Below are 26138 nucleotides of genomic sequence, written 5' to 3'. Positions count from 1 at the left end.
TGGTACTCATTCCTTAAAGTGGTATTATTATGGGAAATGGTAAGTGCATATATGTATTTGCTAGACTTTTCTCCATAGGGCTTACACTGTTTTTTCATTACTGCTATTAATGGATGAGTGTATGTATATTTCCCTTCACTCCACCATCAGCATGTGGTGAATTTTTGCCTTTCTGATAGGTATAAAATGAAATCTTAGTATAGTTTTAATTTGTATTTCTCTTACTTGGCGTGGTTAGATTTAAGCAATTTCATTTTTTTTAAAGCTTTTATTCATTTATTTGAGAGAGAGCAAGAGAGAGAGAGAGAGAGAGTGAGTGAGAGAAAGAGAGCACAAGCGGGGGTGGGGGGAGTGGGGAGGCAGAGGGAGAAGCAGACTCCTCATTGAGCAGGGAGCCTGACATGGGGTTAGATCCCAGGAACCTGAGATCATGACCCCAGCTGAAGGCAGATGCCTAACCAACTAAGCCATTCAGGCACCCCTAAGCAATTTAATCTTTTGAAGTCATTAACTGAAGTGCAATTTTTTTTTCTGTGAACTATGCATATCTCCTGTATTTATTCTTTGCTATTTTCAGGAACTTTTCAGATATTAAGGGTATCTGATTGTCTTCTTTTTTTTTTTTTTTTAACTTTTTACATATTAGGGATATTAACCCTTTGTAAACATAAGTTTTGAACTTTCCCCCCAAGTTTATCTTCTTTTTGTTTGGAGTATCCTTTTCCATGGCCCCTCATTCCAAGTTTTCTTTTTTGTATTGTTAAATATATATCAGTCTTTGTTGTTGTTTTGGATTTGGATCATAGGAAGTTTCCTCAATCCTTGATTATGGAGGAACTTACTTATTTCTAGTACTTACGTACAGTTTCATTTTTTATAGTTTTATTCAAGTAATTTCTGCACCTAGTGTGGGGCTCAAGCTTATGACCCCAAGATCGAGTCATGTTCTTCTTACTGAGCCAACCAGATGCCCCAGTTTCATTCTTTATGTTTGTATTTCTGACCCATATGTAATTCAGGTGTTCAGTTTAAGGAACAGGTCTCAAATTCATTTTTTCCTCATTTATTTGGGATGTTTCTTAAGCCACTTAGCATGGATTATAATTTTTTATATATTTTTTCTGAATGGGTTATCAATTTTCTCAACATTTATTTCTTCTCCTTTAGTTGTATGCTAAATTCCAAGATAGACATACACGGGTTTGTTTCTGGACTGTCTTTTAGATTATGGATTTGCTTGTCCTATTTTTAGTATTCTAAATGATGCTATAGTTACTTTTTGGTATTTGATAAAGTTAATGTTCAGTTCCCTCATTATTTCTTACTTCTCAGATTTTTCTGGATGATGCTATCCCCTTCTATGAAATAGGTTATTTTCAGTGTACAGATTAGGAAAATGAGGATCCCCATGTTCACAGTTTGTAAATAGTGTTGCCAGGATTCATGTCCAGGCTGTGTCATTCCAGAACCCAGGTTATGAAGCCTGTCAATTATGACAGATAATTTTAAAATTGAGTAATAAGATATAAAGGAACTGATAACAACACCAGGGAATTTAGTGGTTATTTGTGGTACTACTTATGATGCAGATTTGACAAAGGCCATATTTTTTAATGTGAATCAGTTTTATGGGGCAACAGTTATCTGTGTGAAATTCATTACTTTGTCCCATTGTAGTTTTCTTTGGAATGTCTGTTAGAGTTGATTAACACTGGCAAATGGTATCTGAAAGGAAAAGAAATAACTGACTGAATTAAATCTTTTGTGTATTTTCTTACATTTGAATAACATTAATAGATGGGAGTCTTCCTGGTGTTAAAGACATAGTATTGGCACAACTTCAGTTGTGCATGTTTTTGATAGCTTATGTGTTATCTCTTCCGATGGGTGCACTGCATCTGGATTAGATAACTCTTTAAATACAGATACAGAAAGGCTTCTAAGACATAAGATTTGTTTAATTTTTAAAAGTATAAATAGAGTATATATTTACATACTATGGATATTAAGAATCTGCGTTTTCTTAAAGTACCACAAGTGATTGTGATGCTGAACCAGGTTGAGGAACTAGTAGACCACATTTCCTTCTCAGTGAAAAATCAATGCCTGAGATAATACTATCAGAAAATGATCTTGTACTAATTATTCTTAGCAGCTTTTGCTTTTCCTGACTTTTTTTTTCTTCTTTTTCTGCAATAGTTCATGCCAACGTGGCTTCATTCATACAGATGAACCAAGGATTGGGATAGCAGTATAAAATTAGAATCAGAGAACTGATTGCCCAGCAGGATGCCATCAACTAACCGAGCGGGCAGCCTGAAGGACCCTGAAATTGCAGAGCTCTTCTTCAAAGAAGATCCAGAGAAGCTCTTCACAGATCTCAGAGAAATTGGCCATGGAAGCTTTGGAGCAGTGTATTTTGTAAGTGTTAAAGGTTTATACCAGTGACCCGTATTTACTTAGTATCTAGTCCCAACAGGGTAAAAAAAAATAATATAAAGAAACATAGTCCATTTTATAATTACTTGAATAGATAAATGTGTATAATATGAAAGTAGGTAGTTATATTTATTGAGCTGCTTGGATTATTGAAAAAAATGGGGAAATTTTATTTTGCTTTAACTTACATGTGGTTTAGCATTTTAGCACAGTGGTTTGAGGTGTCTAATAACTTGCATTACTATAGAATTAAATGTTGCAGAACACCGACTTCTGTAAAGTCTCATACACAGTTTTAGTGCTTGTGGAAATCTAGAATTATCTTTTGACAGAAGGTTATGTACCAAAGTCTTTTTCTCTTGTGTATGTATATGCATGTGTTGTGCTAAAAGAATCATCAAATTTGCCATTTTAACCATTTTTAACTGTACAGTTTGTGATGTTAATTACACTCACAGTGTTGTACAACCATTACCATTATTTCTAAAACTTTTTCATCACCCCAATAGAAGCTCTGTATTTATTAGCAACAACTCCTCCTTCTCCCTCTACCAAACCTCTGATCTACTTTTTTCTATGAATTTGGCTATTCTAGATTTCATATGAATGAAATGAAATCATACAATATTTGTACTTTTGTGTATAGCTTATATCACTTAGTATGATGTATAGCATAATACTTTACAGGTCAACCATGTTGTAGCATGTATCAGTACTTTTCCTTTTTATAGCTGAATAATATCCCATTTTATGAATATACTATGGTTTGCTTATCCATTCATTTGTTGATGGACACTAGATCATGTCCACCTTTTGGCTATTGTGAATAAATGCTATAATGAACACTGGTGTAAAAATACTCATTTGAGTCACTGTTTTCAAATTTGGGTGCATGTCTAGGAGTGAAAATACAAGATCACACGGTGATTTTATGTTTAACTTTTTGATAAACTGCCAGACTGCACCATTATATGTTTCCATTCCCACTAGCAGTTTACCAGAGTTCTAGCTACTCCATGTCCTTGCAAATGCCTCTTATTTTTGTTATTTTGATTATAGCTATCCTACTCGGTATGAAGTAGTATCTTGATGTTTTGATTTATATTTCCCTATTGGCTAATAATGTTGAGCAGCTTTTCATGTGCTTATTGGCCATTTGTATATCTTCTTTGGAGAAATGCCTATTCAGATCCTTTGCCCATTTTAAAATTCGGGTGGTTTGTCTCCATGTTGAATTGTAAAGGTTCATTATGTATCCTGAATATTAAATCCTTATCGGATGCACAATTTGCAAATATTTTCTCTCATTCTGTAGTTTGTCTTTTCACTTTTTTGATAATGTCCTTTGATGTACTGAAGTATTAAATTTGGATTAAGTCCAATTGGTCTATTTTTTTGTCATTGTTACTTATGCTTTTGGTGTCATGTCTAAGAATTCAGTGTGAAATTCAAGGTCATGAAGATTTATCCCTGTGTTTTCTCCTAAGAGTTTTATGGTCTTAGCTCTTGATTCATTTTGAGTTAATTTTTGTATATGTTGTGAGGTAAAGGTCCAACTTCATTCTTTTGTATGTGGAAATCCAGTTGTTCCAGTGCCCTCTATTAAAAAGACTATTCTTTCCCCCATTGAATTGTCTTGACATATTTGTGCAATCAATTGGTCATATTGTATAGGTTTACTTCTGAAAACTCTCAGTTCTTTTCCACTTGTCTGCATATCCATCTTTATGCTAGTATCATAATGTTTTGATTACTGTAGCTTTGTAGTAAGTTTGAGATCAGGGATAACTTTATTCTTTTTAAAGATAGTTTTTGCTATTTGGGGCCCTTTGCAATTCCATATGAATTTGAGGATTGGCTTTTCCATTTCTGCTGTTGGAATTTTATTAGGAATTGTTTAGATCTGTAGACGGTGCACATAGTGCACTCACTATGAATGCAGATGTCCTTTTAAACATTTATTTAGGTCTTCTTTAATTCTGTTCAGCAATGTTTTATAGTTTTCAGTGTATAAGTGTTACAATTCATTGCTTAAATTTAGTCATCAGTCTGTTATTCTTTTAGATGCTACTGTAAATGTAATTACTTTCTTAATTCCCTCTTTAGATTATTCATTGCTGGTATATAGAAACAGCTGATTTATGTGCATTGGTGGTTTTGTTTTTTTTTTTTGTCCTACAATTTCGCTAATTTTCCTAGCTCTAGTATCTTTCATGTGGATACTTTGGAATTCTGTATAAGATCATGGCACTTACAAGTAAAAATTGTTTTACTTCTTCCTTTCCAATTTGGATGCTTTTTATTTGTTTTTCTTATCTGTTTGCTCTAATTAGAACTTGGATGGTGGTGATGAAAGTGAGCATCCTTGTTCCTGATTTTAGGGAGAAAGCTTTTTTCAGTTTTCGTCATTGAGGATGATATTAGCTGTGGGGTTTTCTTAAATGCCCTTTATCATATTGAGGAAGTTCCTTCTGTTTCTAGTTTTTGTTTTTGTTTTTTAATGAAAGGTTGTTGCACTCTGTTGTATATCTGTTTTTTTTTTTAAGATTTTATTTACTTATTTGACAGACAAAGATCACAAGTAGGCAGAGACAGGCAGAGAGAGAGGTGGAAGCAGGCTCACCGCTGAGCAGAGAGCCCGATGTGGGGCTCGATCCCAGGACCCTGGGATCATGACCTGAGCCGAAGGCCGAGGCTTTAACCCACTAAGCCACCCAGGTGCCCCTGTTATATGTCTTTTTGATATCAATTAAGATGATGATATGGTTTTTCTCCTTTGTTCTGCTAACGTAGTATATTACATTATTGATTTTGTTACATTGAACTGCTCGTGCATTTCTGGAATAAATTCCACTTTGTCATGGTTTATAATTTAATATGCTGTTGGATTTGGTTTGATAGTACTTTGAGGATTTTCATATCAGTGTTCATAAGAGACACTGTAATTTTCTTGGTCTGGTATTGGTGTCAGGCTAATACTGGCCTCATTGAGTTAGGAAGTGTTCTCTTTTATTTTTTGGAAGAGTTGGGGAAGAATTGGTGTTCATTCTTTAACTGTTTGGTAGAATTCACAGGAAAGGCATCTGGTTATGGACTTTGTTTTTGATTACTTTTTCAGTGCTTACTTGTTAAACGTCTGTTGCTATTTTTTATTTTCTTAAGTTACTTTATTTGTGGGTTCTAGGAATTTGTTTCATCTAGGTTATCTAATTTATTGGTATACAGTTGTAAATAGTATTCTCACGCATAACTCTTTTTATTTCTGCAGATTGGTTGTACTATTCCCGCTCATTCCTGGTTTTAGTTTTGGCTCTTCTCTCATTACTTTTTTATTGTTGTAATTAAGTCTGTTTTCTCTTGAGTTTTTTTTTTTTTTTTTTTTTTTTTTAAAGATTTTTCTTTATTTATTTGACAGAGATCACAAGTAGGCAGAGAGTCAGGCAGAGAGAGAGGGGGAAGCAGGCTCCCCGCTGAGCAGAGAGCCCGATGCGGGGCTCGATCCCAGGACCCTGAGATCATGACCTGAGCTGAAGGCAGAGGCTCAACCCACTGAGCCACCCAGGCGCCCCATGTTTTCTCTTGAGTTTTAACTATAATTCTGGTTTGGGATTTTCAGTAAAAGACCCTTAGTAAACTTTGCTTGTTCATATAAAGATGTATTATATCACTTTTAACTGAAAAATGAAAAGCATACAGAAACCAATACTTATAATTATTTTCCCTTCAGATAGCCACTGATACTATTTCATTTATATCTTTTCAGCCTTTCAGTAATGTACATAGATTTAGGATGACTGTTATCTCAATTTAGCCAAGACTCCCGGTGTTAGTGGGGAAAGTCCCATGTCCTAGAAACCCCATAGTCCAGGACAAAATGAAATAATTATTTATCCAACATATATTTGAAATATGTACTGTTTATATACTGTTCACTTGCCATTTAGGTTTTAAAATGAAAATGGTATCATTTGTTTTTTAAAATTTTATAGTCCTTATTTTTCATATTAATAAGTATACATGTATAACAATTATTGTATCAGATTTTATATATCCATTCAATATATCATAATTTGCTTTTCATTCCACATGATTAGATAGTTAGGTTTTTCCAACCCTGCCCCCCCTTTTTCTGAAATAATACTATAATTGAACATCATTATATTTCTTCTAAATAGATATGTTTGCTAGTTTGGAGGGAAAAAAAAGAAAAGGAGAATAAAGTAATGTGAGTAGGCTAGAAAATAATGAAGAATATTTAATAGGAGACTATTGAAGGGAGCCTTGGATTATCAATTATTAAAAAACTGTGACACAGTAGAGGCACCCAGTTGGTTCAGTCAGTGGAGCATGCAACTCTTGATCTCAGGGTTGTGAATTTGAGCCCCACATTGGTGTAGTGTTTATTTAAAATTTTTTTTAAAACTACAGCACAATAATTAAAGCCGTATGGTATTAGTGCCTAACTAGGCAAAGAGAAGAAACAGAATAGAACCAGAAGTGATAGTAATTTAAAGAGGTTTTGGGGGGATTTTGTTTGTTTTTGCTTTTCAAGAGAGAACAGAGCATGAGTAGGAAGAGGCAGAGGGAGAAAGAGAGAGAGAATCTTAAGCAGGCCCCATGCTGAACATGGAGCCGAATGCAGGGCTTGATTTCACAACCCTGAGATTGTGACCTGAGCCAGAATCAAATTGATTGCTTAACCAACTGGGCCACCCAGGCACCCCTGGGAGAAATATTTTATGGTGTGTATCTATTTGGCAGTTTCTTCTACAGGTGAAAGGAGACATCTTTTGGCATAGAACTTATTAAAGGGAGAAAGTAGGTTAATTTTTTTTCATTGTTTAAAAATACACTGCCATAAGCAGGTAAAAGATACATAGAGGTGCGTGGGTGGTTCAGTCAGAAGAGCATGCAACTCTTTATCTGGGGGTCCTGGAGAGTTCAAGCTCTATGTTGGATATGGAGATTACTTAAGTAAAAAATAAAAACTTAAAAAATATACTTCCTGTTGAGAAGTGAAGTTGTAATACTTTATAAACCTGAACAGTTTCATCTTAAGGAAATTGAGCTGAAGATTTTAAATTAAGTACAGATATTTATTTATTTATTTAAAAAATATTTTATTTATTTTTAGAGAGAGAGAGAGCTCATGTGAGAGAGCACGATCTGGGGATAGGGGCAGAAGGAGGAGAAGCGGATTTCCAGCTGAGTAGGGAGCCCAACACAGGGCTGGATCCCAGGACCCTGAGATCATGACCTGAGCCAAAGGTAGATGCTTAACCGACTGAGCCACCTAGGCACCTCAAGTAGAGATATATAAAAACATTTTTAAAAACGACTTTATTTTTCTAGAACAGTTTTAGTTAGGCTCACAGTAAAATTGAAAGGAAGGTACAGAGGGATTTCATATAATCCTTTCCCTCACACATGCATAACCTCCCCCATTATCAGTATCTTCCACCAGAATACAACTGATGAACCTACACTGGCATAGCATAATCACCGTAACATTAGGGTTCACTCTTGATACTGTACATTCTATGGGTATAGTCAAATGTATGGTAAGTACCCATCATCATACAGAGTATTTTTGCTGCCTTGAAGAAAACCTCTGTTTGCAGGTATTTGTGTGGATGTATTTTCACCTCCTTTAAATAAATACCAAGGAGTGCCACTGCTGCATTTTATGGTAAAAATATGTTTAATTTTGTAAGAAACCACCAAACTGTCTTATAAAGGGACTCTACCATTTTGCATTCCCACCAAGACTGAATGAAGAGTTCTTGTTGCTCCATATCCTCATCAGTATCAAAGGGTACTGTCAGTGTTCCAGATTTTGGCCAATCTAATTGTGTCTAGTAGTACCTCATTGTTTTAATACCTGTTTCCCTGTAATACATGGTATGAGCCATCTTTACATATGCTTGTTTCCCATCTGTATATTTTCTTTGTTAAGGTGTCAGGGTGTTAGGCCCATTTGTAAATCAGGTTTTATGTTTCCTAATTGTTGAATTTTAAGAGTCCATTGGGTCCAGGGCTTTGCTTTATTAGGAAATTTTTGATTATTGATCCAATCTACTTGTAAGTAATACTATTCACGTTTTCTATTTCTTCATGGCTTGGTCTTGGTAGGTTTTGTATTTTCAGAATTTACCCTTTTCATCTAATTTGTTGATATAGTTCATAGTACTTTCTTAAAATTCTTTTATTTCTGTAGAATCAGTAGTAATGTCCCCTGTTAATTTCTGATTTTAGTATTTTTTGTTCCTTAGGCCATCTGACTTAAAGGTTCATCAATTTTATTGATCTTTTTGAAAAACCAACTTTTGATTTCATTGATTTTTCCCTGTTATTTTTCTGTTCTCTGTTTTATCTCTGCTTTAATCTTTATTATTTCCTTACTTCTGCTACATTTAGGTTTAGTTTGTTCTTTTTCTAGTTCCTTAAGTGGTTAAGTTAGGTTGTTAATTTGAGAATTTTTTTTTTAATGTAAGTCTTCATAGCTACAAATTTCTGAGCATTTTTTTTACTTGGCCCCATAAGTTTTGATATGTTGTATTTTTATCTTCATTCAACTCTACGTATTCTAATTTCCCTTGTGATTTATTCTTTGATCCATTGTTGTTAGAAATATGTTGTTTAATTTCCCCAACTTTGTGAATTTTCTAGTTTTTTGTTTTTGAGGGAGAGGTAGAGGGAGGGGGAGACGTGGGGCTCGATCTTACAACCCTGAGATCATGACTTGAGTTGAAATCAAGAGTCGGGTGCTTAACTGACTGAGCCACCTAGGCGCCCTTGGTTTTCCTTTTTTGTTACAAATTTCTGACTTTATTGCATTGAGATCAGAGAAGATTCTTTGTATGATATCTGTCTTTTTAAATTAATTGAGACTTGATTTGTGACCTAACATATGTTAGGAAAGTGTCCCATGAACCTTGGAAAGAATATGTATTCTGTTGTTGGGTAGAGTGTTCTGTATATGTATATTAAATCTGGTTGGTTTATTGTGTTAAGTTCTCTATTTCCCTGAGTGTTCTGTTCTTTATGTGTATATTAAATCTAGTTGGTTTATTGTGTTAAGTTCTCTATTTCCTTGCTTATCTTCTCTCTGGTTGTTCTTTCCATTATTAATGGAATATTAAAGTCTCCAACTAGGTAGAGAACTGTTAATATCTTTTCAATTCTGTCAATTTTCACTTCATATATCTTAATGACCTTTTATACCTTTTATTAGGTATTGTAAATGTTTATAATTGTTAAATCTTCTTGCTGTATTGAACTTTTATTAGTATATAATGTCTTTGTCTCATAACCTTTTTTGACTTAAGTCTTTTGATTTGTAAATCTTTGTGAACTCAGTTTTTCATTTTTCTTAAGTATGGATGAAATTGTTGGGATCATAGGGCAGGTATATATTGAGTTTTATGACCAATTCCCAGATTTTTCATGAAGAAGTAAAAATTTTACGCTCCCATCAATAGTATATGGGAATTCTGTTTACTTCATGTTCTTTCCAACATTAGGTGTTAACAGTCATTTTAATTTGAGTCATTCTGGTGGATGTGTAATAGTATTTCAGTAAGGTTTTAATGTATATTTCCCTGATGATTGGTGATAGTATGTTTTCATAGACTTAATGGTCATTCACATATCTTTGGGAAGTGTTTGTTGAGATGTTTTGCACATTTCTTAAAAACTAGGTTGTTTTTCTTTTTGGGTTTTATGAATTCTTTGTAGGTCCTGGATACTTACCAATATTATGTGTTTTGTGAATATTTTCTCCCAGAATTGGAAAATTACATTTATTCTGTAGTTTGTTGGGTATAACGATCAATGCATGTCAAGCTGAGAACATATATTGATTATATTCTTCAGATCTTTTGCATCCTTTCTAATTTCATTTGTTTTTGGTGTGCATGTTATCAGCAACTCAGAGATGTGTTTTCAAATCTCTTCTGATTGTGCATTTATCTGTTTTTCCTTTTATCGCTCTCTTACTTTATGCATTTCTAACCTGTGTTATTAGAAATGTACAAATTTTGGATTATTGTATCTTCTTGGTGAATTGTCCCATTATCAGTACAAAAATTTCACTCTTTATCTTTCATAGTATTTCTTGCTTTAAAATCTACTTTGACGTTAATTAGACATTTTTCTTTGGCAAATGCTTGCCTGCTATTTCTTTTTCCATCTTTTTTCATTTACCATTTCTGGAACCTTATATTTGAAGTGTTTCTTAGGGAGCCTGGGTGGTTTAGTTGGTTAAGTGCCAGCTCTTGATTTTGGCTCAGGTCATGATCTCAGGGTTGTGAGATCGAGCCCTGCTTGAACCACTGGGTTAAGCATGGAGCCTGATTAAGATTGTCTCCCCCTCTTTCGCTGCCCCTCCCCCCAAAATTAAAAAATATGAAATGTTTCTCATCTTTGTTGTCTTTTCCCCCAGAATTTTTCCACCTTTATTGTGATGTGATTGATACATAATAATTGTGTAAGTTTAAGGTGTCCAGTGTGTCAACTTGATACATTTATATATTGCAAAATGATAACCACTGTAATATCATTAACACCTCCTTCCTGTCACCTAATCATTTCCTTTTTATAGTGAGAACATTTAAGATCTACTCTCTTAGGAACTTTCAAGTGTATGATACGGTATTATTAGTTGTAATCACCATGAATTGAATTTCAGAATTTTTTAATCTTATAACTGGAAGTTTATATCCTTTGACCAGTATCTCCCCATTTTCCCCCACTTCCCAACCCCCTGGTAACCACTATTTTCCTCTGTTTCTGAGTGCAACTTCTTTAGATTCTACATAAAAGTGACAATATACATTATTTTTCTTTGTCTTTTTAAGTTTATTTATTTAAGTAATCTGTGTACCCAACATGGGGCTTGAACTCACAACCCTGAGATCAAGAGTCCCATGCTAATCCGACTGAGCCAGCCAGATGCCCTGTATTTGCCTTTTTCTGTCTCACTTATTTTACTTAGCATAATGCCCTCAAGTTTCATCCAAGTTGTTGCATCCAAGTTGTTGGTTCTTCCTCATGGCTGAATTAATATACAGTGTTGTGTGTGTGTGTGTGTGTGTGTGTACACCACATTTTTATCACTCATCCTTTGACAGAATCTTCTGGTTATTTCTGTATCTTGTCTACTGTGAATAAGGCAGTGAATTTGGGGCTGTAGGTATCTCTTCAAGATCTTGAATTCAGTTCTTTTGGGTATGTACCCAGAAGTAGGATTGGCTAGGTCATATGGTAGTTCTATTTTTAATTTTTTAACAAACTTCCTTTTTGGTTTCCATAGTGTTTATACCAATAAGCAGTGCACAAGGTTTCCCTTTTCTGCACACCCTTGCTGATACTTGTTATCACTTGTCTTTTTTTTTTTTTTTAAAGATTTTATTTATTTATTTGAAACAGAGAGAGAGAGATCACAAGTAGGCAGAGAGGCAGGCAGAGAGAGGGAGAAGCAGGCTCCCCACTGAGCAGAGAGCCCGATGCGGGCCTCTATCCCAGGAACTTGAGATCATGACCTGAGCCGAAGGCAGAGGCTTAACCCACTGAGCCACCCAGGCGCCCGTCACTTGTCTTTTTGATAAGAGCCATTCTAACAGATTTGAGGTGATATCTAATTGTAGTTTTGAATTTCCCTGATAGTTAGTTATGTTGAGCACCTTTTCATTTACCTGTTGGTCATTTGTAAGTCTTTTTTTGGAAAATGTCTATTTAGGTACTCTGTCCGTTTTTTTAATTGGGTTAGTTTTTGACTATTTAGTTTTGTGAGCTTGTTAAACATTTTGGATATTAACCCCTATCATGATTTGCAAATGTTTTCTTCCATTCCATTGATTGCTTTTTCATTTTGTTGATTGTTTTGCTGTGCACAGCTTTTTAATTTAGTTTAGTCCCATTTACTTATTTTTGCCTTTGTTTCTTGTGCTTTGCGTGTCCTATCCAAAAAATTGCTGCTAAGAACAAAGGGGCTTTTTCTCTACTTCATCTTTGTTTTAATTGAGTTATTTTGCCCATTAATATTTTATGTAATTACTGTTTATAGGTGGGCATATGTCTATTTTTTTCTATTTGATTTCTGTTTATTCTGTCTGTTCTTTTGTTATTTGTGCTTGCCATCTTTTTTTTTTTTTAAGTGAGCTCTAGGCCCATTGTGGGGCTTGAACTCACCACCCTAAGATTAGGAGTCACATGCTCTATTGATTGAGCCAGCCAGGCACACTTCTTCTTGCTGTCTTTTGAATTAATCAAGAGTTTATTGTTGTTATTATTGTTGTAAATTTAGGTTTTATTTAGGTATGGGGACGTCAACAGATCAGGTAGAAACAGCCACCGGAAAGATGGTTTGTTATACTCAACAGATCCAAGAGAAGGGGGCATGCCAGGCCAGAGGGGGCCATATGGGGAAGCACTGGTATCAGTGAGGAAGCAGACACAGCAAGGGAAAATCATGGGTAAGAGCATTTATTGTGGTTTCTGTAAGAAACAAGTGAGGCAGGATGGGCAAGTTTTAGGATTATCTAGGGGTTTGTTTTGTTTTTTAAAGATTTTATTTATTTATTGGGGGGAGGGGCAAAGGAAGAGGGAGAAGCAGACTCCCCACTGAGCAGGGAGCCCCTATGCAGGACTCCATCTTAGGATCTCAGGGTCCTGAGCTGAAGACAGACACTTAACTGAATGAGACACCCAGGTGCCCCTTGTTTTGTTTTGTTTTAAAGATTTTATTTTTAAGTTGTCTTTGCACCCATCATGGGGCTCAGTTCACAGTCCTGAGATCAAGAGTCACATGCTTTACCAGCTGAGCCAGCCAGGTGCCCCATAATGCCCCTGGCATTATTCATAAGTGCTTTCAGCAGGCTCTAGGATATAGGAGTTGTCCTTAGTTGTCTAGTATTTGGCCCTGTGGTGATTAAAGCAGAGAACAAAGGCCCTAGACTGTGAAGTTATTGGCGGTAAGGGATTGGTGATTTGTATATGAAAGATGTGCTTGTTTGCTCTCTCTAGGAATTAGCTAACTCTGGTAGTGGCAGTCCCTACCTGTTAGCAAGGCTCCAAATATCAAAGCATCATTACAGCAAAAAAAGGCATCATAGGGGTGGTGCCTGGCTGACTCAGTCGGTAGAGCATACAACTCTTGATCTTGGGGTTGTGAATTTGAATCCCATATTAGGTGTGGATCCTACTTAAAAAGAAAAGACATGAATAATTGACATTTTCCCCACCATTAAATAAATATACGTGTGTGTGTGTGTGTGTGTATGCACGCACACGCATGCATTTGCCCCCATATTAACCTTTCGGTTATCCATTCTTTTATTATTCTTTTAATCGTCACCCCACAAATTATATATTCTTTTTTTTTTTAATGGGGCACCTGGGTGACTCAGTCGTTGGGTGTCTGCCTTCGGCTCGGGTTGTGGTCCCGGGATCCTGGGATCCAGCCCCTCGTTGGGCTCCCTGCTCAGTGGGGAACCTGCTTCTCCCTCTCCCACTCCCCCTGCTTGTGTTCTCCCCTCACTGTGTTTCTCTCTGTCAAATAAATAAAACTAAAATAAAATAAAAATAAAGATTTTATTTATTTATTTGAGAGAGAGAGTGTGTGTGAGTGTACATACAAGCAAGGGGAGTGGGAGAGGGAGAAGCATGCTCCCCACTGAGCAGCGACCCTGATGGAGGCCTCAGTCCCAGGACCCTGGAACCATGACCTGAGCTGAAGGCAGATGTGTAACTGACTGAGCCACCTAGGTGCCCCAGATATTATATATTCTTTTTAAAAAATTTTGTTTTATTAACATATAATGTATCATTAGCCCAAGGGGTACACGTCTGTGAGTTGCCAGGTTTACACACTTCACAGCACTCACTGTAGCATATACCTTCCCCAATGTCCATAATCCAACTACCCTCTCCCTACCCCTCTTCCCCTGGCAACCCTCAGTTTGTTTTGTGAGATTAAGAGTCTCTATGGTTTGTCTCCCTCCCAATCCTATCTTGTTTCATTTGTTCTTTCCAAACCCCCAAACCCCTCATGTTCCCTCTCAACTTCCTCATATCAGGGAGATCATATGATAATTGTCTTTCTCTGATTGACCATATTATATATTCTTCGCTTACTATAGTTAACTTAGCACTTGTACCACTTCTCAAACAATTTGAAAACTATACTATTTCAATTGTCTTTCTCCATTTCTTTGTGCAACTTTGCCTTTCTCCCGTGCTTTGTGCAATTTTTCTAAAATGTCCATTTGATTCTTTTTTAACATTTAATTTTTAAAAGATTTTATTTATTTATTTGACAGAGACAGAGAGGGAATACAAGCAGGGGGAGTAGGAGAGAGCGAAGCAGGCTTCCTGCCAAGCAGGGAGCCCAACACTGGGATCATGACCTGAGCTGAAGGCAGTTGTTTAACCGACTGAGCCACCCTGGTGTCCCTATTTTTAAATAAATAAAACCATTACAGGGCTTGATCGCACAATCCTGAGATCATGACCTGAGCTGAAATCAGGTCAGGTGCTTAACCAGCTGAGTCACCCAGGCACCCCTAATTTACATTTTTTTAAGAAAAGATTTTATTTATGTATTTGAGAGAGAGAGCATGTGTGAGATCAAAGAAGGCCAAGGGAGAGGGAGAAAGAATCTGAAGCAGACTCTCCACTCAGTGGGGAGCCTGATGCAGAGCTTGATCTCATGACAGAGAGTTCATGACCAAAACCAAGAGTGGATGCTCAACCAATTGAGCCACCCAGGAGCCCTTGCAGATTTATGAGCTGCTGCTTTTCAGCTCCCTTTTTTGAGATAATGCACTTAAGTCTCAGACATTTTGAAAGCTCCTGTTCCTGGCCTCTGTCTCCTTAGCTTACTTTTCTCCTTGGCTTCTGTTTTTCTGTACCACAAGTTCAGGGATAAAGCTGCAGTAAATTTACAGCTCATTTTATATATTGTTCTTCTCTGAAGCATTCTAGTCTTTCTCAAGCATTCTAGTCTCTAAAACCTGCCTGCATTTGTTACTCTTCAATAGTTTCATGCAGTCATTTTATATATATTGCCTGCTTTTATAGTTGTTTTGGGCAAGTATTAGTAGTGAGGTTTTCTTAGGTTAACCTTTGATGTTATTTGAACTTGCATGGACTTTACTTTTTTTAGATATCTTTAATTAATTAACTTGAAGGATATTATAATTAATATCTTTATATAATTAATTGAAATTATATAATTATATACATAATTATATATTATATAAATTAATATATAATTAATTGAAAGATAGAGTTAGAGAGAGAGCACAAGCAGGAGGAGTGGCAGAGGGAGAAAGAGAAGGAGAAGCAGGCTCCCCACTGAGCAGGGAGCCCCACATGGGGCTTGATCCCAGGACCTGAGACCAAGGCAGATGCTTAACTGATTGAGCCACCTTGCATGGTGCCTCTTGCATGGAATTTTCGTGTATTATTCGTGTATTATTCTGTAAATATGTGTTTTGGAGCAATGGGTATTTCATTGTTAATAATGGAAAGTATAGAATTTCTATAGATTTTTTTCTCTTCTTTAGACCTGCCCCCATGATCTGTCCAGTGGAGAGAGTAATGTTATGATCCTTTTCCTTGCATTAAGGTACTGAGTTAAATCACATATTAGCAAAATACCAGTGATTTAAAATTTTTGAACCTATAAAATTGTATTATCTTCAATCCATAACTTGTCAGTAGTCTTTTTTGAAGTGATTAAAGCAGGTAGGTTTTAAATTAGGGTTGTAGTGGGGACTAAGGATGTATCAGAGAAAAGTGAAAAGGAAAGACAAGCAAGCGCTCTCGAAGACAGTCCCCTACACTATACTAATAAATGTAGATTTGAGATTTTTAAAAAAATTTTTTTATTTATTTGGCAGACAGAGACCACAAAGTAGGCAGAGAGGCAGGCAGAGAGAGAGGAGGAAGCAGGCTCACCACCGAGCAGAGAGCCCGATGCAGGGCTCAATCCCAGGACCCTGGGATCATGACCCGAGCCGAAGGCAGAGGCTTTAACCCACTGAGCCACCCAGGCGCCCCAGAAATGTAGATTTGATTCTTTAGTCTTTAGGGAACCACTGACATGCAAGAGAAATACCGTATTTCCATTTGTGATATAGAAAGTTTATTCTTGCAGCAATGTGGAGGGAAGATTGGCCTTGTCAAAGATCAAAGAAAGGATGCTGATTTTGAAGCTTTTCTGATAATTTAGGAAAGAAATCCTGAGGGGGTGCTGGGGTGGCTCAGTTCGTTGTGTCTGACTCTTAATTTCTGCTCAGTTGTGATCTCATGGATCATGGGATCCAGCCCTGCATGGGACTCTGCTCTCAGCGGGGAGTCTCTCTCTCCTCCCTCTCCCTCTGCTTCTGCATGCATGCACACATGCTCTCTTTTCTAAAATAAATAAATAAATCTTAAAAAAAATACTGAGAGTTTAAACTAGATAGTGTCAGTGAGGGTAGAAAGGTGAATACACATTTTTTTCTTTTTTTGTTAAATAAGCTCCATGCCCCTCTCTGCATGCATCTCTGCCTACTTGTGATCTCTCTCTCTCTCTGTCAAATAAATGAATAAAATCTTTAAAAAAGAAAGAAGCTCCATGCCAATAGGGGTCTTGAACTTCTGAGCCTGAAATCCAGAATCTCACCCTCTTATCAACTGAGCCAGCCAGGCACCCCATGAATACACATTTTTGAACTAAAATTTAAATTGATACAATAAGAGAACTTCTTTTCTGGTAAGATAAGAGGGTGCACGTTGTATTGCCTTCCCCATGGAAGAGAATTACTGTGTATATAGGTGGGTAATTCCCTAGAGCTTAGACCTCCTTATATAATAGTTTCTGGAGTTGTCCTACCCAGGCTGGAGTATTTCAGATACCTGTGGCTGGGAGAGAAGTTTCATAGTCCCCTAAGTAAGGATTGCACAGGAGCAACAAAAGCAAATTGGTCTAAAGCTAGATATCAGGAGCTAGCTTACAAGAGACTCAGTTAAACACAATGTGTGATGCTAGATTGGAAAAAAAATTCTTATTAAAGGAAAGAATTCCTATTAAAGGAAAGATAGTTGGTGAAATTTGAATATGGACTATATTTGCACTAAATAATAGTATATCAGTGCTAAATTTCCTAAATTTGGTAAGGTGCTGTGGTTATTTAAGAGAATGTTTTTCTTATCAGGAGAAATAATGAAGAAGTACTTTAGAATCAAAGTACTTTGGAATGTGTATTCTCAAATCATCTTCAATAATAAGTAATGACAATGAGGTGGTAATATGTATCTTTGAAAGTTTGAAAGCAAGTGTGGCAAAATGTTAACTGAAGATTTATCTATAGTAGGGCCTGGGAAGTTACAGCTTATGGGCCAAATCCAGCCCGTGAACTACTTTTGCTCAACTTCCAAATTAAGAATGGTTTTTCCAGGGGCACCTGGCTGCTTCAGTCAGGTAGAGTATTTGACTCTTGACCTCGGGATTTTAAGTTTGACCCACATATTGGGTGTAGAGATTATTTAAAAATAAAATCTTTAAAAAAAGATTTTCACATTTAGAAAAAAAAAAAAGGAAGAAGAAAATGCAACAGAAAAAGAAATATAGTATGTATTTGGCCCACAGAGCATAATATTTAATATCTTGATCTTTATAGAAAAAGTTTGCAGACTTCTGACCTAGTAGAAGGCATAAGAAAGGTTCACTGAGCTATACTGACTTTACTGTATGTTTGACCTATTTTCATAACAAAATGAGTGAGGAAAACAAGATAAATGTTGTTTTAGGAAGTCAAGAAACCTAGGTTCAGGTTAAGACCACCCATCAGGAACCACTGCATGAAAGCATCAAGGAATCAAGGGCAACTACTCAAAGCAGGTGTTTTCTGCTAATTGTTTTGATGTCTGGAAGACATGTACCAGGTAGATGAGCTAAGTTTGAATGCAGCCGAGAATTAAATATTTTTGCCATAATTCCATTTCTGGGTCACTGACTTTTGTTATTTTGTGGTATCAGATAAACCTGTGTGTGTGTGTGTTGCATGTGTGAGTGTGCACGCATGAATGAATGCTTTGGTTTTTGTTTCCTCTCATCCCTACCCAATGATAGGGCTTACTGTGTGGTGTCTGCCTTTATGGTATATAGAGAGAGGAAGGGCCCTCTCGCCAAATTTTTTTAGATGACTAAAAACAGTTTTTATAACATTTCTGAATTTTCATTAATTGACAGTAAGGATCACCTTAAGTTTTAAAATACTCCAGTTGAGCCAGCTATGCTGGCTCATCAGGCAAGCTCATCAAGCAGGGGTTGGTATAATAAGTATTTGAAAGCAGACCAGAGTCAGATGTCCAAAAGGACTGCTATCTCTAGATTGCCAGGAAGATAAAAATTTCTCTTTTAGTTTCCAGTAGCTTAAGTAGAACCAATATATGAGTAGATGGGTTAGAGAGCACTGGCTTGGGAGCCAGGTAGCTTGCTAACAAATATGACAGAACATGTATGATCTTGGTAGATTCATTTCTTTATTTTTCTTTGTTTTAAAAAATGGGATGTAATATTTACCTCTTTTTCTACTGTAAGATTTTACTAATCATCTTTGTGGCTTGGCAAGTTTTATATTTTCAGTGGTTACAGCACATTGTTTAGTGTTAATAAAAGATATGGGGAGCCTGGGTGGCATAGTCATTTGGGCATTCAGCTCTTGATTTTGGCTCAGGTCATGATCTCAGTGTCGTGAGATTGAGGCAAGCTCTGGGCTCTGCATTAAGCAGAGACTGCTTCAGATTCTCTCTCCTTCTCTCCTGATACCCCAGTGCACTCTCTCTCTCCCCTTCTAAAGTAAATAAATAAATGTTTTTTAAAAAATAAGAGAAAATATATAAATATATAAAAAGATCTAGAAAGACCATTTACATGTAACTAATTGATGGTGATTTCAGATCATTCTTATTGGTTCATTGAAATAGCTCCTGAGTGGATCTTCACAGTTTCCTGGTTTGAAACAGAATGAGTAGCTGTATATATTTCCTTTTAATCCTCTTTTTTTGCTCTCTACAGCATCCAGTTTGTCTTTAGACCTACAGCCAATCTTGACTTCCTTTACTCTCAGGTGGTGAGAATAGATGACATGTAGTATTGTGCTCTTTAATTACTTATAGGTCAAGTATTTTGTTATGTATATATATGAACGCTTTAAAAAAACCATTCTGACTGTTATCATCTTATTATTACCTATGAGAGGAATATCCCATACTCTTTTCAGTTCATTTGTTAATTTTTTTTTTTTTGGAAGATTTTATTTATTTATTTGACAGAGAGACACAGTGAAAGAGGGAACACAAACAGAGAGTGGGAGAGGGAGAAGCAGGCTTCCTCCTGAGCAGGGAGCCTGATGAGGGGCTTGATCCCAGGACCCCAGGATCATGACCTGAGCTGAAAGCAGGCACTTAACGGCTGAGCCACTGATTTGTTGGTATTAATCACTTCCATGAAAAATGTAGAAATCATGTACTCCTCTCTATATCATTTGTTGTTCTTATATATTACATCTGCATACATTAGACTCATTTAAAAAGTTTTTTTTTTTTTTTTAAGTAATCTTTACACCCAATGTAGGGCTTGTACTCAGTCCTGAATTAGAGAGTTGTAAGCTCCACCAGCTAAGCCAGGCAGTGCCCCACATCTGCATATATTATAAATCAAGAATTCAGTGTCATTATTTTTCCTTTAAACAGTCATATGTATTTTAAAGAATCTAAGAGAAAAATATTTTTTAAATTTATCCACATATTTACTGTATTATATACAACACGATAGTTTATTTTGGAAATTCCCAGTTTACAAAAGGACTCCCAGAGCTAATAGGTGAGTTTGCAGGATACAAGAGCAATGTACAGAAACCCATTGTATTTCTGTATGTTGGCAGTGAACAAGTGGAATTTTTTTTGTGCTAAAAGTACTATTTTTTTTTAAAGATTTTATTTATTTTTTTGACAGAGATCACAAGTAGGCAGAGAGGCAGGCAGGCAGAGAGAGAGAGGAGGAAGCAGGCTCCCCGCTGAGCAGAGGGACCGATGCGGGGCTCGATCCCAGGACCCATAGACAATGACCTGAGCCAAAGGCAGAGGCTTTAACCCACTGAGCCACCCAGGCGCCCCTAAAACTACTACTTATAATACTCACAATATGAAATACTTGAGTTTAAATCCAACAAAAAACATGCATGATTTGTATTCTGAAAACCACTAAACATTGAAAAAAAATCAAAGGAGACCTAAATAATTGAAGAGATATATTGTGTTAATGGATTGGAAGACTAAATAATAATATCTCCAAATTGATATAGATTCAGTGCATTCCCAATCAAAATCCCAGCAGGCTTTTAAAATAAATATTGACAAGAATATTCTAAAAATTTTAGGGAAAGTGAAGGAACTAGAATAGTCAAAGCAATTTTGAAAAAGAAAACAAGTTGAAAGAACTCATATCATTTGATTTTAAAAACCTACAGTAATCAAGATGGTATGATACTGTTGAAAGGATAAATATGTAAGTTAATCAAGCAGAACAGAGAGTCCAGAGAGAGACCCATACAAATAGAGTCAACAGATTCTTGGCAAAGGTGCAAAGATAAATCAATGAAGAAAAGGTAGTCTTTTCAACACATGGTGCTAAAGCATCTAGACATCCATATGCACAAAAATAAACTTTGAGGGACACTTGAATGGCTCAGTTGGTAGAGCATGTGACTCTTGATTTTGGGGTTGTGAGTTTGAGCCCCACCTTGGGTATTGAGGTTACTTGGAAATAAAATCTTTAAAAAAAAAAACAGGGGCGCCTGGGTGGCTCAGTGGGTTAAAGTCTCTGCGTTCGGCTCAGGTCATGGTCTCAGGGTCCTGGGATTGAGCCCCACATCAGACTCTCTGCTCAACGGGGAGCCTGCTTCCCCCTCTCTCTCTGCCTGCCTCTCTGCCTACTTGTGATCTCTCTCTCTGTCAAAGAAATCAAATCTTTAAAAAAAAAATTTAAAAAGTTCAAAATTATAAAATAAATAAATAAAATAGGGGCACCTGGGTGGCTCAGCTGGTTAGGCATCTGCCTTTGGCTTGGGTCATGGTGTGGAGGTCCTGGGTATAAGGCCTGGACCCAGCTCCCTGCTTGGTGGGGAACCTGCTTTTCCCTTTCCCTCTGTTGTGTGCACACGCACTCTTACTCTGTCTCAAATGGGTGGATACAATCTTAAAAAAAAAAAAAAAAAAAAAAAGTAAAAAGCAAAAGTAGACTTTGACTAATAGCTTATATAAAAATGAATGCAAAATGGATCATATTGATAAATTTTTTTTAAAGATTTTATTTATTTATTTGACAGACAGAGATCACAAGTAGGCAGAGAGGCAGGCAGAGAGAGAGGAGGAAGCAGGCTCCCCACTGAGCAGAGAGCCCGATGCGGGGCTCGATCCCAGGACCCTGGAATCATGACCTGAGCTGAAGGCAGAGGCTTAACCCACTGAGCCACCCAGGCGCCCCCATATTGATAAATTTAAAGCCTATAAAGCTTCTAGAATAAAATATAGGAGAAAGTCTTTAACACCAGAAGCAGTATCTATAAAAGACAAAATTTATAAATTGAATTATATCAAAATGAAAACTTGTTTTCTAAAAGATACTGTAAAGAGAGGGAAAAAAAGCCACAGACTGGCAGAAAATATATATATATTTTTTTAAAGATTTTATTTATTTATTTGACAGACAGAGATCACAAGTAGGCAGAGAAGCAGGCAGAGAGAGAGGAGGAAGCAGGCTCCCCTTTGAACAGAAAGCCCGACGTGGGGCTCGATCCCAGGACCCTGGGATCATGACCTGAGCCGTAGGCAGAGGCTTAACCCACTGAGCCACCCAGGCGCCCCCAAAAAATATTTTTAAGTCACATATCTGACAAAGGATTTGTATCCAGAAAATACAAAGAACTCTTGGGGCACCTGGATGGCTCAGGTCATGATCTCACGGTCCTGGGATCAAGCCTTGCATCAGGCTCTACACTCAGCTGGAGTCTGCTTGAGGATTCCTTCTTGCCCTCTCCCTCTTCCCCTCCCCGCCCCTGCCCTCACGTGTGCTCTCTATAACATAAAAATAAATTAGAAAAATGAAGAACTCTTCACAGCTCAACAGTAAGAAAATAACCTAATAAACGTTGAACGAAAGGTCTAAACAGACACATCCTGCCAAAATACACATAGTTAATAAACATGTAAAAAGATGTTCAACATTATCAGTTTTTAGGGAAATACAAATTAAGACCACAGTGAGATACCACTGTATGCCTGTTAAAAAGACTTAGAAATAAAGATGAACTGAAAGGAATATAGGCAATGCCAAGTACTGGTAAGTATGTGGAGCAATTAGAAATCTCATTAATTGCTGGTAGGAATATAAAATGGTCTTGTCACTGTGGAAAATGGTTTGGCAGTTTTTAAATGAAGTTAAATATACTGTTATCATATGACCCAGCATCCCCACTCCTAAATATTAATCCAAGAGAAATGAAAACTCAGGTTCACACAAAAAACTAAACATGAATGTTTAATGGTAATGTTATTTATAATTGCCAGAAATTGCAGTCTACTTAAGTGTACATGCCACAAAGAGTGAAGTTTACCTGTTTATTAAATATTCATTAATTTATTTTATTTTTTTTAAGATTTTATTTATTTATTTGACAGACAGAGATCACAAGTAGGCGGAGAGGCAGACAGAGGGAGAGGAAGCAGGCTCCCTGCTGAGCAGAGAGCCTGATGCAGGGCTTAATCCCAGGACCCTGGGATCATGACCTGAGCCGAAGGCAGAGGCCCTAACCCACTGAGCCACCCAGGCGCCCCAAATATTCATTAATTTAAAAAAAATTTTTTTCAAAAGACTTTTTAATTTATTCATTTGAGAGAGACAGAATGAGCAAGAACACAGCAGGGGGAGGGGCAGAGAGAGAAGGCGAAGCAGACTCCCTGCTGAGCAGGGTGTCTTATATAGGGCTCAATCCCAGGACCCTTGGATCATGACCTGAGTTGAAGGCACATGCTTAACTGACTGAGCCACCGAGGTGCCCCAGTTCATTAATTTTCATTAAAAAATAAACAAAACAGGGGCACCTGGGTGGCTCAGTGGGTTAAGGCCTCTGCCTTCGGCTCAGGTTATGATTCCAGGGTCTTGGGATCGAGCCCTGTGTCGGGCTCTCTGCTCAGCGGGGAGTCTGCTTCCCTTCCTCTCTCTCTGCCTGCCTCTCTGCCTACTTGTGATCTCTCTCTGTCATATAAATAAATAAAATCTTAAAAAAGAAATTTTTTAAATAAAAATAAAAAATAAAACCACACACACATACACACACACAAACTATGAGGGGAAAATACAAATGGACTACTGACTATAACAAATGAACCTAACTGTATTATAAATGAATAACATAAACACACAGAAATGGGTAAGAGAGAAAAGAACTAATCTGAAATGATTTTGGAAACGGTGTTTTGGCTGAATAAGGCTGAAGACAAAAAGAACTCTGGTTACTTTGTTACTCATAAGGATATGGTTCAGCAATTCTGAAACTATGTAGTAGATGTGAATAAATAAGTAATAAGTGTGTTGTAGATAATGAGAGCCAGTTTTCTTAACTGTCCAAGAAGGCAGTTACAAATAAGGAAAGGGGGAAGGTTAGATAATAACCCTGTGGTTTTAGATTAGTGTTGTGAAGGTATTAGTAGGCACTTACTTTCTCTCACATAACACAGATGGGGGTGGGGAATATATATATATATATATATATATATATATATATATATATATGAGAAATTCCTTTTGTTAAATGTAGAATGACTAAGGGAAATAATGATTGCAACCAAGATTGTCTGATATATGCTAAAATTAGTAGGTTAAAATTTGAGGAGGAAGAGGATATATGCATAATATCAAGTGTACCCCCAAAGATATTTATTAATTGAAATGGAAAAATCAGTGAAGATGCCTGGCAGACTGCCTTTATCAAGTGATCAAGGTTAATAGCACCAGTGTCGACATCACGTACCCCTCTCTGATGTGACACTGAGGGCATACCATTTTTGTGTTTTTTTTTTTTTATTTTAAAAGTGCTAAATTTAAATCATGAGGAAATAAACTCAAATTGGGTACTCTTCAGAAGTGTCAAAGTCATAAAAGAAAGGCTGAGGAATTGTCACACAGTGGAAGAGACTAAGGTGATGTGATAACCAAGCAATGTAGGATCCTGGAACAGAAAAAAGTTATTAGTGGAAAAATTGGTAACTTCAAATATAGCCTTAATTTAGTTAATAGTTAATAATTTTACCAATGTTAATTTGTTAGTTTTGATAATGGTACTGCATTATGCAAGATATTAACATTAAAGGAAGCTGGGTGAAGGGTATATGGTGAACTGTACTATTTTTGCAACATTTCTGTAAGTCTGTAATTATTTCAAAGTTTAAAAAAAAAAAAGCTCATTAGTAACCAGAAATAGACTTTTTCCCAAAAAAGAAAAAAGGGAAGTGTCTGTTGACTTTTTTTCCTTTAGAGAAATAAGTACTTCGTAAACAAAAGGTTCCAGGAGAAAAAATTGGTAGTTAAAGAAACATGTTTATTGTTTTAAAGATTGTGATTTTAAAAACAAGCCAATGAACTATTATTCTAAAGCTATAAAACATCTAAGAATTCCTTTCTTAATCTGTAGGGGAAAAACTCCACTCACATTCTTTATTTCTTCTTCCTATTAAAATTACCCCCCCACACACAACAAATATTATATAGATGTTTAATATTTTGGCATATTATGGATTTTGTTTGTTTGTTTTTAGTGGGCACCTTTGGAATCAAACCACAATTTAAAATATTTCCCTAGAGGGATGCCTGGGTGGCTTAGTTGGTTGAGCGGCTGCCTTTGGCTCAGGTCATGATCCCAGCGTCCTGGGATTGAGTCCCACACCGGGTTCCTTGCTCAGCAGGGAGCCTGCTTCTCCCTCTGCCTCTGCCTGCCACTCTGTCTGCCTGTGCTCACTCTCTCTGACAAATAAATAAAATCTTTGAAAAAAAAAATATATATATATATATATATTTCCCTAGAGAAAATGTATTTTGAATTCTTAACAAATTGAACTTTTGGTATTAACCCAAAATTCCATTTGTAAATTAGACACAAAAAGAATAAAGAATATAATAAAAACTCCATCTGTAATTTCACTACCCAAGGACAGCTATAATTAACAATTAGGTATATGTCCTTGAAGAATCTTGTTATGTACATATGCTGTATGTGTGCATTTGTTGTTGCTCACATTTGTTTGATTTCCAGATTGGACATAAAATAAAGGAAGAGGGACCTAGAAAACGTTTCAAATTAACCTTTTTTTTGGTGTTACAGTTTTGTCTGATTTTATGTTTGTCCTTTCTCCATTTAAACTAGTGTGGAGAAATACAGAACAGAGGGAAAATATACCTAGAATCTTAGAATTGGGCCAATTAGAAGAACCACACTGAGGGGGCTCCTGGTGGCTCAGTCAGTTTAGCATCTGACCTCAGCTCAGGTCATGATCTCGGGGTCCTGGCTCGAGCCCCACTTTGGGCTCTGCTTGGAGTCTTACTTGTCTCTCTCCCTCTTCCCCTAACCCCACTCATGCTCTCCCTGTGTCTC

General features: G+C 36.6%; 1 protein-coding gene across 2 annotated transcripts in view; it reads left to right on the top strand.

Annotated features, from left to right (window-relative positions):
• The window catches only part of TAOK1 (TAO kinase 1), a 160981-nt gene that overhangs the window by 64150 nt on the left and 70693 nt on the right, over positions 1 to 26138 (top strand). For both annotated transcript variants that reach the window (XM_032848449.1, XM_032848450.1), the window contains one exon: positions 2200 to 2421. In XM_032848449.1, coding sequence (XP_032704340.1) covers positions 2290 to 2421 — 132 coding nt within the window. In that variant the 5' untranslated portion in view covers positions 2200 to 2289. The remainder of the gene's footprint in view (positions 1 to 2199; positions 2422 to 26138) is intronic.

Source organism: Lontra canadensis, unplaced genomic scaffold, assembly GCF_010015895.1.
Source record: "Lontra canadensis isolate GAN:19392208 unplaced genomic scaffold, GSC_riverotter_1.0 scaffold204, whole genome shotgun sequence".
NCBI classification, from domain to species: domain Eukaryota; kingdom Metazoa; phylum Chordata; class Mammalia; order Carnivora; family Mustelidae; genus Lontra; species Lontra canadensis.
The sequence above is the reverse complement of the archived record's forward strand: the minus strand, read 5'-3'. Positions and strand labels throughout refer to the sequence as shown.